The sequence below is a fragment of the Zophobas morio genome, unplaced genomic scaffold (genome assembly GCF_036711695.1).
Source record: "Zophobas morio isolate AGI-343-1 ecotype UQ-CSIRO unplaced genomic scaffold, CSIRO_AGI_Zmor_V1 ptg000012l, whole genome shotgun sequence".
NCBI classification, from domain to species: domain Eukaryota; kingdom Metazoa; phylum Arthropoda; class Insecta; order Coleoptera; family Tenebrionidae; genus Zophobas; species Zophobas morio.
Window position 1 is genome coordinate 7,032,039 of NW_026972117.1, and position 14,723 is coordinate 7,046,761.

Consider the following 14,723-nt stretch of genomic DNA (forward strand, 5'->3'; position numbering starts at 1 on the left):
TTTTTCAATTTTTGGTTTCCTCGAGATTTCGTTGTTTTGATTTTTGTAAATTTCAAACTTTCCTTTTTCAATTTCTAATTTTTATATTTTTCGGCTTTTCGATCTTCCAATTTTCGATTCGATTTTCGATTTTTTAGTTTTCCAAATTTTCGACACTTCATTTTTGGGAGTTTCCAATTTTCCAATTTTTAAATTTTTTGATTCTTCAATGTCTTCGATTGTCCAATTTTTCGATTTTTTGATATTTCGATTTCTGGATTTTTTAACTTTCGAATCTTCAATTTTTGGATTTTTCACTTTCAGATTTTTCAATTTTTCGGTTTTAAATTTTTTTGGCTTTTCGATTGTTCAGTTTTTAACTTCTCGATCTAGGATTATTTCGATTTTTGACACTTCAGTTTTGCGATTTTTCAGTTTCTAGATTTTTCAATTTTTCGATGTTTTTATTTTTCATTTTTCGAGTTTTTAAATTGTAGATTTTCCAATTTTTTGATTTTTCGATTTGTCGACTTTTCATTTTTCGATGTTTCCATTTTTCAGTTTTTCAATTTCCCAATTTTTCGACCATTTAGTTTTTGGTTTTTCAATTTTTCGATTTTTTAAATTTTAGTTTTTGCTATTTAAAATTTTCCAATTTTCCAGTTTTCAATTTGTCGATTTTTCGACTTCAAGACTTTTGCTTTTCTACATCTTTCCATGTTTTCATTTCTCAATGTTTCATTTTCTCAATTTTTCGATTTCTCGGTTTTTCGATTTTCCAATTTCTTCACATTTCAGATTTGAGATTATTTTCTCATTTTGCTTTTTTTCAGTTTTTTTATTCTACAATTTTTCGAAGTTTCGATTTTGGGATTTCTCGATTTTTTGGTGTTTTTTGGATTTAAAAAAAAATTCTATTTACTGATTTTCCAATTTTCGGATTTTTGTAAATTTCGAATTTTCCTATTTTTCAGTTTCTAATTTTTTGATTTTTCGGCTTTTCGACTTTGTAATTTTTCAAATAATATTTCTTCGATTGTCCAATTTTTTGATTTATCGATATAAAGATTTCAGATTTTCGATGTTTTAAATTTTAGATTTTGAAATTTAAAATTTTTTAAGTTTTCCATTTTTTATATTTATATTTCTGGATTTTTAAAATTTTCGAATCTTAAATTTTCAGACATTTTAATTTTTGGATTTTTCAATTTTTTGATGTTTCGATTTTTTGACTTTCTTAAGATTTTTCGGTTTTTCAATTTTTCGATTTTAAAAATTTTTGACTTTATTTAGGATTATTTCGATTTTTCGACTTCTCGATCTTCTCATTTTTCGATTTATCGCTGTTGAATTTTTTTCAATTTTCCGATATTTCTATTTTTCATTTTTTCAATTTTTAAATTTTCGATTTTGGTCCATTTCGATGTTTCGGCATTCCAGTTTTCAAATTTATCATTTTTTTAATTATTTTAATTTTTCTGTTTCCATTTTTTAATTTTTCGATTTTTTTTTTAATTAAATTTTGCGATTTAAAATTTTCCAATGTTTTGATTTTTTGGATGTGTCAATATGTATTACATTTTTTCAATTTTTCGACATTTCAGATTTTTGATTTTTTCTTCAATTTCTTTGTGCTTCAATTTTCCGATGTTTCAATTTTGGGATTTTTCGATTTTTTGATGTTGCGACTACTCGAATTTTCGATTTTTCGGTTTTGGACTTTTTAAATTTTCCATTTTTTTTATTTTTCGATTTCTCGAGATTTTCATATTTCGATTTTTGTAAATAGGTACATATAAAATTCTTCTTTTTTTCAATTTCTAATTTTTCAATATTTTGGGTTTCGATTTTTCAATTTTTCGATTCCATTTTCGATTTTTTAATTTTTCAAATTTTCGACATTTCATTTTCGGAATTTTCCAATTAATATTTCTTCGATTGTCCAATTTTTTGATTTATCAAGTTTTCGATTTTTCGATATTTCCATTTCTGGATTTTTTAAATTTTCGAATATTAAATTTTCAGACATTTTAATTTTTGGATTTTTCAATTTTTTGATGTTTCGATTTTTCGACTTCTTAAGACTTTTCGGTTTTTCAATTTTTAGATTTTTAAAATTTTTAACTTTTCGATTTATCGATGTTGAATTTTTTAATTTTTCGATGTTTCTATTTTTCATTTTTAGAATTTTTAAATTCTAGATTTTTCGATTTATCGAAATTTCGACATTTGACAGATTTTGGATTTTTCAATTTTTCGGTATTCCAGTTTTGAAATTTTTCATTTTTTTTGTTATTTTTATTTTTTTTATTTTTTTGTTTCCATTTTTCAATTTTTCGATTTTTGGATTTGTCGATTTGCCGATTTTAGCCCTCTCGGTTTTTAAATTTTTCGATTTCTCGACTTCTAGACTTTTCGTTTTCTGCATCTTTTCATGTTTTCATTTCTCAATATTAGATTTTTTCAATTTTTCGACATTTCAGATTTTTGTTTTTTTCTTCAATTTCTTTGTTCTTCAATTTTCCGATGTTTCAGTGTTGGGATTTGTCGATTTTTTGATGTTGCGACCACTCGAAATTTCGATTTTTCGAGATTTTTCAGTTTTTTAATTTTTCGATTTCTCGAGATTTTCATATTCAGGTCAGGTCAGGTCGGGTTTTTCAATTTCTAATTTTTCAATATTTTGGGTTTTCGATTTTTCAATTTTTCGATGTTTCGATTTTTTAATTTTCCAAATTTTCGACATTCAGATTTGGGATTTTTCAATTTCTTAGTTTTTTGATCCTTCAATATTTTTGGATTGTTCAATTTTTTGGTTTATCAATATTTTGATATTTCAGTGTTGATATTTTTCGATTTTTTGATTCCACTTTTTGGATTTCGATCTTCAGTTTTTTTAATTTTCCGATTTTAAAAATTTTTGTTTTTTTAATTTTTCGATTTCTCGAGATTTTGATATTTCGACTTTTCATTTTTTTTTTAATTTTAAATTAGCTTATAATTAAAAAAACGGAATTTGTTCAGGATCGGGGGAAGTTCTACTGAAATAACCTTCGATCAATTTTTATTTACTGAAATTTCGTCCTAAACTACATTTTAAATTTTTTTAAAAATACGTTTTTCTATCTTTAAACTCTTCAAAATTTTATCTTAATTTTTTAACACAATTTATTTTCAAGAATTTAAACTTCCCTTATATTGTTTTGTTAAATAAATACTTGGATAAATAATGAAAAAATTCTAACCTAAAACACTCACCTGAATATAATGTACTATCGAGTCCATATCATTAAGCTTCAGTAAAGTCCGCTTATGCAACTTGAGTATTGTAAAAGCCATCGCCGTAATCACCCTCTCCCCATCCAGCAAATGAATATCCCAAATCCGAAGACAAAGATTAAAAGGAACCTAAAACCCACTCATTACACAACGCAAATAACCCTCTCCACCCTTACCCTCTCGACGAAACAAACAAAAAACCACTTCAACGAGTACAAAATCGCGTCGACCCCATGCTTATCGAAGTGCTTCTTCATCTTCGGCAGGAACTTCGCCAATATCCGATCGTGGTGCGCGAGAAACCGCGTCAGCTTCGGGAACCCCTCCTTGTACAGCCCGTGCATCGAGTACTTGGGGTCGGTCAGCAGGACGTGCATCGCCCAGAAGGCGTCCTCCTCGTCCATGTACATCAGCAGCACCCCCGCCAGGCCCGACATGCCCTGGCAGTACCCCACCTCCGAGTTGTACATCGCGTACGCCGTGAGGACGTTGAAGAGCGACTGCTGCTTGATGCTGTAGCGCTCCCTGTAGTGGAGGTGCTCCCGGAACTGCCTGTTCACGTCGGAGTCGATCTGCCTGGCGTCGGTGGAGTGCAGGCGGGCCAGCTTCATCATCTCGGCGTACTTGCCGGGGTGCTCCTTTTTGACCTTCTCGACGTTGAGGAGGCGCAGCCAGGCCTGGGTTCGGAGGGAGTTCGGGATGCCTTTGTAGACGCGGGAGTGGAGTTTCTCTTTGACGTTGGGCGCGTCCCAGTTTTTCAGCATTTTCAGCCACTTCTTCTGGCGTTCTAGTTCGATTTGGAGCTTCTTGGCTTCTTGCGGGTCCACTTTGGATGGTAGACGCTTGTCGTGGATGAACCCGTACCTGGGGAGAGGTTAGGGGTGATCGGGAGCGTTCGAGAACTGGACAGTGATTTGTCGAATCTGAGGCTCGAAATTCGACTATTGTTCCAAAATTTCAAAACATTGTTATTTTTAAAAACTGGAAGCTTACTTAAGAAAACTCATGGAGTTCTTTGCATCAATACTTCAGCTTTAGAGATTAGTTCTACCCCACAGAACGAGTTGTCATTCGATCTAAATTTTCGCTACATTTTCTATAAACTTTTTATATAAAAAGCTATATTACTAACCCAACAGGTCTTCGCATTGGTGCCAGGTCAGGTCCAGTCAGGTCAAATCAAGTACTCGTTAATGTTAAAAAAAATAAATTGACACTTACGGTGTGTCAAAATGTCAAATCGCTGCAATGCCATCATTTTCATTCTTCACATTCCTTAGGTTTTTTAGCTTACTTGAACTCCGTCTAGTAGGCCATGAACGCGTTGGCGTTACAAATACGAAATTTCATAGATTACTAGACGAATTTTTTACATGATCGGTATTTCTCCTTGGATTCCTTGATTTCTTTGGATGTTTTAGATAAAATATTTCACATTTTTTGTTTTTTTTTAGTTTTCTTGATTTCTTTGCTTTGTTTGAATTCTGTGTACCATCGATCCAAGATCGAAAAAAACTCGTCTAGTAGATCATAAAATTTATTTTTTAAGATAAGGATGTTGGCAGTGCAGTTATTTGACCGTAACTGTCAAACCCAACAGGGAACGCGTTGGTGTTGCCAATAACATTTAAATAGTCGTCCATAACATTAAATTTCATAGGTTACTAGACGACTTTTTTATTTTACCGGTATTTCTCCCTGGATTCCTTGGGGTTTTTTAGATTTTTGGATTTTTTATTTCATTCCTTGGATTTTTTTATTGTTATTTAATTCTATGGATTTCTTCTTGGATCCCTTGATTTCTTTGAACCTTTTAGATTTTTAGCTTTTTCACATTCCTTGAGTTTTTTAATTTCCTTCAATTCCGCGTATCATATGATGGAAAAAAAGTCGTCTAATAGGCCATGAAAGGGCTGGTATTACCGATACATTTTTTTATATTAATTTTCATAGGTTTTTAGACCACTTTTTTTATTTCCCCGTGGATTTCTTGGGTTTTTTATTTGTTTTTTTTTATTCCTACTTGATTTCTTGGATTAAAAAAAAAATATTTGAATTCTTCGGATTCCTTAGATTTTTCAATTTCCTTGAATTCTTTGGAATCCTTGAATTCCGTCTAGTAGGTCACGAACGCGTTGATCTTACAAATGCATTTTAAATATTAAATTTCATAGGTTACTAGACGACTTTTTTATTCGATTGGTATTTCTCCTTGGATTCCTTGGGTTTATTTTTTTTTTATTTCTTGGATTAAAAAAAATATATACTCTTTGGATTTCCTCTAGGATTCCTTGATTTTTTTGGATGATTTTTGGATTTTTGAATTTATCACATTCCTTACTTTCTTTTAGTTTCCTTGAATTCTTTGGGTTTCTTGAATTCTGTCTGTCATATGTCCAGTAACATTAAATTTCATAGGTTACTAGACGACTTTTTTTTCAATCGTATAAATTCTTCCTTTGATTCCTTTCAATGTTTCGATTTTTCGATTTTTTTTTTCAAATTATTCTTTTTCGATTTTTAAATTCTCCATTTTTTGAGTTTTCGATTTTCCAATTTTTCGGCATTTCAGATTTGGGATTTTTCAAAATTTCGATTTATCAATTTTCGATGTTTGATGTTTTGATTTCTAAATTTTTCAAATTTTCGATTCTTCAATATTTAGACAAACGTATGAATTAATTTTTGGATTTTTCTATTTTACAAATTTTCAAATTTTTTAATTTTAGGTTTTTCAGTTTTTTGACGTTTCGATTTTTCGACTTTCTTAGATTTTCCGGTTTTTCAATTTCCCAATTTTTCGGCATTTTAGTTTTGGGATTTTTCAAATTTTCGATATTTTGTAATTTTAGATTTTCTTATTTTAAATTTTCCAATTTTTTCAGTTCTTCGATTTTTCTATTTTTGAATTTTTTAAATTTTTAACTTTACGATTTAGGGTTATTTCGATTTCCAGATTTTTCAATTTGTTGATGTTTACATTTTTCACTTTCCCAATTTGTCGGCATTTCAGTTTTGCGATTTTTCAATTTTTCGATTTTTTTTTATTGTAGATTTTTCGATTTTGAATTTTCCAATTTTTTTCAGTTTTTGGATTTTTCGATTTGTCGATACTCGATTTTTAAATCTTTCGACTTTTTAATTTTCGAATTTTTTAATGTCAGATTTTTCGATTTGAAATTTTCCAATTTTGCAATTGTTCGATTTTTCAATTTTTCGAATTTTAAATGCTACATTTTTCAATTTTTTGATTTTTCCATTTGTCGACTTCTCGATTTTAGTCTTTTTAGTTTTTAAAATTTTCGATTTTTCAGTTTTTCGATTTTTTTAAATTTCAAATTATTCTTTTTTCAATTTTTAAATTCTTCATTTTTTGAGTTTTCGATTTATCAATTTTTCGATGTTTTAAGTTTTAAATTTTGCGATTCTTCAATATTTGGACATCGGGAAAAATGGAAAAATTAAAGTCCAAAAATCTAGAAATCGAAGAATCGAAGAACTGAAAATTTAGAAACGCCGAAAGTTGAAAAATGAAAAATGAAGATTCGAAAAATTGGAAAATCGAAAAATTTAAGTTTTAAATTTTGCGATTTAAAATATTTGAATTTTTTGATATTTTGATTACTAAGTTTTTAAAATTTTCGATTCATTAATATTTAGACATGTGTATTAATTTTTGGATTTTTCTATTTTACAAATGTTCAAATGTTTCAATTTTAGGTTTTTCAATTTTTTGACGTTTCGATTTTTCAACTTTCTTAGATTTTCTGGTTTTTCAATTTTTCAATTTTTAACTTTTCGATTTAGGGTTATTTCGATTTCCAGATTTTTCAATTTTGCCATGTTTACATTTTTCAATTTCCCAATTTTTCGGCATTTCGGTTTTGGGATTTTTCAATTTTCCGATTTTTTTTATTTCAGATTTTTTGATTATAAATTTTCCAATTTTTTCAGTTCTTCGATTTTTCTATTTTTCGAATTTCTAAACTTTAGCTTTTTCATTTTTGGATTTTTTGATTTGTCGACTTCTCGATTTTTAAATCTTTCGACTTTTCAGTTTTTGAATTTTTTAATGTCAGATTTTTCGATTTGAAATTTTCCAATTTTGCAATTGTTCGATTTTTCAATTTTTTGATTTTTCCATTTATCGACTTCTCGATTTTACTCTTTTTGGTTTTTAAAATTTTCGATTTTCAGTTTTTCGATTTTTTTAAATTTGAAATTATTTTTTTTCAGTTTTTAAATTCTCCATTTTTTGAGTTTTCGATTTATCAATTTTTCGATGTTTTAAGTTTTAAATTTTGCGATTTAAAATATTTTAATTTTTTGACATTTTGATTTCTAAGTTTTTAAAATTTTCGATTCTTCAATATTTAGACATGTGTATTAATTTTTGGATTTTTCTATTTTACAAATTTTCAAATTTTTTAATTTTAGGTTTTTCAATTTTTTGACGTTTCGATTTTTCGACTTTCTTAGATTTTCTAGTTTTTCAATTTTTAACTTTACGATTTAGGGTTATTTCGATTTCCAAATTTTTCAATTTTTTGATGTTTACATTTTTCACTTTCCCAATTTTTCGGCATTTCAGTGTTGCGAGTTTTCAATTTTTCGATTTTTTTAATTTCAGATTTTTTGATTTTAACTTTTCCAATTTTTTCAGTTCTTCAATTTTTCTATTTTTCGAATTTCTAAATTCTAGATTTTTCAATTTTTGGATTTTTCGATTTATCGACTACTCGATTTTTAAATCTTTCGACTTTTCAATTTTTCGATTTTTTTATGTCAGATTTGAAATTTTCCAATTTTGCAACTGTTCAATTTTTCAATTTTTCGAATTTTAAATTCTAGGTTTTTCAATTTTTTGATTTTTCCATTTGTCGACTTCTCGATTTTAGTCTTTTTGGTTTTTAAAATTTTCGATTTTTCAGTTTTTCGATTTTTTTAAATTTCAAATTATTCTTTTTTCAATTTTTAAATTTCCCATTTTTTGAGTTTTCGATTTATCAATTTTTCGATGTTTTAAGTTTTAAATTTTGCGATTTAAAATATTTGAATTTTTTGATATTTTGATTACTAAGTTTTTAAAATTTTCGATTCATTAATATTTAGACATGTGTATTAATTTTTGGATTTTTCTATTTTACAAATTTTCAAATTTTTTAATTTTAGGTTTTTCAATTTTTTGACATTTCAATCTTGGGATTTCTCGATTTTTTTGGATTTTTAAAAAATATTCTATTTACTGATTTTTCAATTATTGGATTTTTCAATTTCGAATTTTCCTATTTTTCAGTTTATAATTTTTCGATTTTTCCGATTTTTCGATTTTTTATTTTCCAAATTTTCGACATGTGGGAGTTTCCAATTTCTCAATTTTTCAATTTTTTGATTCTTCAATATTTCTTCCATTGTTCAATTTTTCGATTTATCAATGTTTAAAGATTTCAGGTTTTCGATATTTTAAATTTTAGATTTTGCAATTTAAAATTTTTAAAGTTTTCGAGTTTTTGATATTTCCATTTCTGGATTTTTAAATTTTCGAATCTTGAATTTTTAGACATTTTAATTTTTGGATTTTTCAATTTTTTGATGTTTCGAATTTTCGATTTTTCGGTTTTTCAATTTTTTCGATTTTTAAAATTTTTGACTTTCCGATTTATCGATGTTGAATTTTTTTAAATTTTCTCCTTCCATTTCTAAATTTTTGTATATGTTTAATTTTTAATTTATCAATATTTCATTTTTTGAATTTTTTAGATTTTTCAATTTCTCTATTTTTTAATTTTTGAATTTCTCGAGATTTCGATGTTTCGATTTTTGTAAATTTAAAATTCTTTTTTTAATTTCTAAATTTTTGATTTTCTAAATTTTCGACATTTCAGACTCGGGATTTTGTCTTCAATTTCTAGTTTTGGGATTTTTCGATTTTTTGATGTTGCGACTACTCGAATTTTCGAATTTCGATGTTTTTGGATTTTTAAAATTTTTAACTTTACGATTTAGGGTTATTTCGATTTCCAGATTTTTCACTTTCCCAATTTTTCGGTATTTCAGTTTTGGGATTTTTCAATTTTTCGATTTTTATTTTAATTTTTCGATTTTGAATTTTCCAATTTTTTCAGTTCTTCGATTTTCTATTTTTCGAATTTCTAAACTCTAGATTTTTCATTTTTTGGATTTTTCGATTTGTCGACTTCTCTATTTTTAAATCTTTCGAATTTTTTTAATGTCAGATTTATCGATTTGAAATTTTCCAATTTTGCGACTGTTGAATGTTTCAATTTTTCGAATTTTAAATTCAATATTTAGACATGTGTATTAATTTTTGGATTTTTCTATTTTACAAATTTTCAAATTTTTTAATTTTAGATTTTTCAATTATTTAATGTTTCGATTTTTCGACTTTCTTAAATTTTCTGGACTTTTCGATTTTTAAATCTGTCGACTTTTCAATTTTCGAATTTTTTAATATCAGATTTTTCGATTTGAAATTTTCCAATTTTGCAATTGTTCGATTTTTCAATTTTTCGAATTTTAAATTCTAGATTTTTCAATTTTTTGATTTTTTTCATTTGTCGACTTCTCGATTTTAGTCTTTTTGATTTTTAAAATTTTCGATTTGAAATTTTCCAATTTTGCAACTGTTCAATTTTTCAATTTTTCCAATTTTAAATTCTAGATTTTTCCATTTGTCGACTTCTCGATTTTAGTCTTTTTGGTTTTTAAAATTTTCGACATTTCAGCGTTGGAATTTTTCAATTTCTCAATTTTTCAAAATTTTGATGCTTCAATATTTCTTCGATTGTTCAATTTTTCGATTTATCAATGTTTCGATATTTCAGTTTTGAGATTTTTCAATTTTTTGATGTTTGGACTGCTGGTATTTCGATGTTTTTACTTTTCGTATTTTCCGATTTTAAAAATCTTTTGTTTGTCTTTTTTTTAATTTTTCAACATTTCAGCTCTGGAAATTTTCATATCTCGATTTTTCAATTTTTGGATGCTTTGATTTTCCAATTTTTCGATATTTCAGATTTGAGATTTTTTCTTCAATTTCAGTTTTTTTTTCAATTTTTTGATGTTTCGACTGCTCGAATTTTCGATTTTTTGATTTTTTAACATTTCGCATTTTTTAAATTTCAAATTAATCTTTTTTGCAATTTTTAATTTTTCTGTGTTTCGGGTTTTCAATTTTTCAACATTTCAGATTTGGGATTTTTTAATTTCTGAATTATTTTTTTTATTTTTTTTTTTTAATAATAATGAAAAAACTTTCAGAGTTTAAAAAATATATTTGTAGTCACTGCTACACGTGTTTCGGTACACAGTACCGTCTTCAGGCATAAATCAGTTTCTCTTCTGCCTGAAGACGGTACTGTGTACCGAAACACGTGTAGCAGTGACTACAAATATATTTTTTAAACTCTGAAAGTTTTTTCATTATTATTAAAATTAATATGGAGTTTAAACACGTATCAGCCTCATCAATACAAATATTTTTTTTATTCTTCAATTTTCAAAAGTCTCTTTATTATTATTTTTCGATTTTGTTGTTTGTAATGTTTCAACTGCTCGATTTTTCGGATTTAGATTCTTCGATTTTATAATTTTTGGATTTTTAAAATCTTTGATTTTAACATTATTCAATTCTTCGATTTCGTCGTAAATTACGTTATTTTTTAAATATTTATATTTTTTGAAATTAGGTTTTTTTTTTGTTCATAAAATATTTTCAAAATTTTGTCTTAATCTTTTAACAAAATTTAGATATTTAGATTTTTCACATTCCTTAGGTTTTTCAGCTTCCTTCAACCACTGATCATGGCCTACTAGACGACTTTTTTTCCATCATATGATACACGGAATTCAAGGAAACTAAAAAACCTAAGGATTGTGAAAAATTTCAAAAACTAAAATATCCAAAGAAATCAAGAGATCCAAGAAGAAATCTATAGAATTAAAAAAATAATAAAAAAGGAATCCACGGAAAAATACCGATCGAATAAAAGAGTCGTCTAGTAACCTATGAAATTTAATATTAAAAAATGTACATATTGTAACAACAACGTGTTCATGGGCTACTGGACGGAATTCAAGAAATCCAAAGAATTCAAGGAATCCAAGAAAAAATCCAAATAATAAAAAAAGTCGTCTAGTAACCTATGAAATTTAATGTTTCTAGACGACTTTTTTGCATCATATGGTACACGGAATGCAAGGAATCCAAAAAATTCAAGGAAACTAAAAAACCAAAGGAATATGATGAATTCAAAAATCCAAAAAACATTTAAAGAAATCAAGGAATCTAAGAAGAAATCCAAAAAATTAAAAAAAAAAAAATAAAAAATCCAAGGAATCCAAGGAGAAATACCGATCGAATAAAAAAATCGTCTAGTAATCTATGAAATTTAATATTTAAAATGCATGCGTTCGTGGCCTACTAGACGGAATTCAAGGATTCCATAGAATTCAAGGAAATTAAAAAATTTGAGGAATGTGAAGAATCTAAAAATGTAAAACATCTAAAGAAATCAAGGAATCCAAGAAGAAATCAAAAGAATTAAAAAAATCCAAGGAGAAATACCAATCGATTAAAAAAGTCGTCTAGTAACCCATGAAATCTAATGTTACTGGACGATTTTTTTCCACCATATTGTACACGAAATTCAAGGAATTCAAAGAATTCAGGGAAACTAAAAAACCTAAGGAATGTGAAAAATTTATAAATCTAAAACATCCAAAGAAATCAAAGAATCCAAGAAGAAAACCATAGAGTTAAAAAAATAACAATAAGAAAAAATCCAAGGAATCAAATAAAAAATCTTAGTTAAAGGGAATCTAAAAAAAATAAAAAATCCAAGGAGAAATGCCAATCGAATAAAAAAGTCGTCTGGAAATCTATGAAATTTAAAATTAAAAAAAATTATTGGTAACACCAACCCGTTCATCGCCTACTAGACGACCTTTTTCCATCATATTGTATACGGAATTCAAGGGAAAAAAAACAAAGGAAGGTATTTTTTTTTTTAATCTAAAATATCCAGAAAAATCAAGGGCTCCAAGAAAAAATCCACAGAGTTAAAAAAATAATTAAAAAAGCCAAGGAATCAAATTAGAATTTCAAAGAATCTAAGGAATCCACGGGAAAATACCGATCGAATGAAAAAGTAGTCTAGTAACCTATGAAATTTAATATTTAAAAATGTATCTGTAACACCAACGTGTCCACGACCTACTTTACAAAATTCACGGAATCCAAAGAATTCAAGGAAACTAAAAAATCTAAGGAAATGTGAATAAAAAAGTGGTTAGTGACGTATGAAATTTACGGTTACTGGACAACTTCTTTCTATCATATGGTACACGGAATTCAAGGAATCCAAAAAATTCTAGCAAACTAAAAACCCTAACGATGTGATGAATTTAAAAATCCAAAGAAATCAAGGAATCCAAGAAGAAATCAAAAGAATAATTTGTTTTTTTAATCCAAGGAAGCAAGAAAAAAAAAATAAAAAAACCCCAAGGAATTCAAGGAGAAACACCGGTCGAATGAAAAAGTTGTTTAGAAACCTATGAAATTTAATGTGAAAAAAATGTAATGATAAACGCGTTCATGGTCTACTAGACGACTTTTTTTTGTTAATCATAAGATACACGGAATTCAAGGAAACCAAAAAGAATTAAAAAAAATAAATAAGGAACCAAAATAGCTGCAATGCCAACATCGTTATTTTTCGAATTTAAGAAAACCAAAAAACATAAGGAATATGAAGAAGCTAAAAATCTAAAGCATCAAGTAAACTAAGGAATCCAAAGAATCTAAAAAATTCAAGGAATTCAGGTTGGTTAAAAAATCCAAGGAATGTGAAAAACACGAAAAATATAAAAAAATCCCAGAAACCAAGGAAAATCCGAGGGATTTAAAGAGAAATCCGAACAATTCTCCAAGGAATCAAAGGAATTCAAGGATCCCAAGATTTTCACGGCATTTAAAGATCTCACACCAAAAATCCCAAATTTTTATCAATATAAATAAATCTTATTATCAGATTTTATTAATCATAAACCAAAACAATACAATAATTAATTATTGTCCTTACTAAAAAAATAATTACTCCATACACTCAATAACACTCGAAAATTGATAAAATTTCACTACTGGCGAACTTTATCGCTTCAGTTGTTGAAATATTTTCATGGTTATCTCTGTGTTTCCTCGCTATAATTTACCAAAGAATCTCAAGGGAGATTTAGATTATATTTTTATTTCCAAAGAGCTGATAAAATAATCTCAAATAAAATATTCCACAACGTAAGTACACAAACTGTTGATAATCGATTTCAAATCAGTTTTGGAAATTTACTTAACGGCACTTAAATTAATGAAAGTGTTAATTCAAACATAATAACCAGTAATTGTTATTCAAAACTTAATTAAAGCAATTTGCTTGGTACTTTATCACTGTCATAAAGTCTCGAAATTTATGTAATTTATGCAACGCTGTGTTAAGTTAATTCACTTGCAATGACAATTACGTGTCAACGCATATTTTTAACAAAATACTTAAGTATATTTGACAATATTTGACATGACATCATCATTTTTTTTTTACAGGGAATGAGCCGACAAATTTTGATTAGTATTTTACAGACTCTTTTCTAACTTTATTTTAGACACTTGAGTAAGTTTGTTGAGTAAATAAATAACTTAAAGTTATGTGTATCTTATCTACAAAGTGCGTCTGGTTGATATAAAATTGGACAAAACATTTTTTATCAATTAAAAATGAATAATAATTGCGTTATGCAATTTTCCAGTATTAAAACAGCCCTCACACTTGACCTAGCCCACGCAACGCAGGCTTGTGGCCTTCCATATCACACATATGATTTATTTCAACCCAGTTCCAGATGTAACAGTTTTAGCCCCGACAAACCCAACCCCGGCCTTTCTGGGTGGATTCCGAGCCTCAAATCCCGACTGCCCCCCACACAAAGCCTTTACTGCCCATCCATACCTGTCGGTGGCATGGTAGACCTCGAATCCCGGATCCTCCCATGGGTCGATCTCGGCACCTTCCTCGCGGCCTCGTTCATATCGTTTGAATATTCTTTCACGCTCTTCGGCTGACCTTTTCAACAGATCTCCTTCATTCATCCCATTTACAGTATTTTAAACGGTCGATGGAACTATTGGACAGCATTCCGTTATTTGGGGCGGCTATTCACTGGGCTCATTCGTGCAGCTGAAAAGCAAAAACCAGACTCAAACCACCCGCACACGTTTCCATAACAAACATTTCGCGGCGCGAGGGCTATTTTTGGCCGCTATTTACCAATTTTTAATAATTTTCGACGAGTTTGACAACTGCTGTCAAATGTCACAGGTCTCCTAACCATAGCACGGAGAGATAGGCGAAGACGCGAAACGGCGGCACGGGGGCGAAACGAGACAGGTTTAA

At 28.1% G+C, this 14,723-nt stretch overlaps 1 protein-coding gene across 2 annotated transcripts in view; it reads right to left on the reverse strand.

Annotated features, from left to right (window-relative positions):
- The window catches only part of LOC135127700 (USP6 N-terminal-like protein), a 28,834-nt gene that overhangs the window by 13,867 nt on the left and 244 nt on the right, over positions 1-14,723 (reverse strand). For both annotated transcript variants that reach the window (XM_064054260.1, XM_064054261.1), the window contains exons 2-4: positions 14,280-14,507; positions 3,435-4,122; positions 3,238-3,387 (exon numbers count right to left, since the gene is read on the reverse strand). In XM_064054260.1, coding sequence (XP_063910330.1) covers positions 3,238-3,387; positions 3,435-4,122; positions 14,280-14,419 — 978 coding nt within the window. In that variant the 5' untranslated portion in view covers positions 14,420-14,507. The remainder of the gene's footprint in view (positions 1-3,237; positions 3,388-3,434; positions 4,123-14,279; positions 14,508-14,723) is intronic.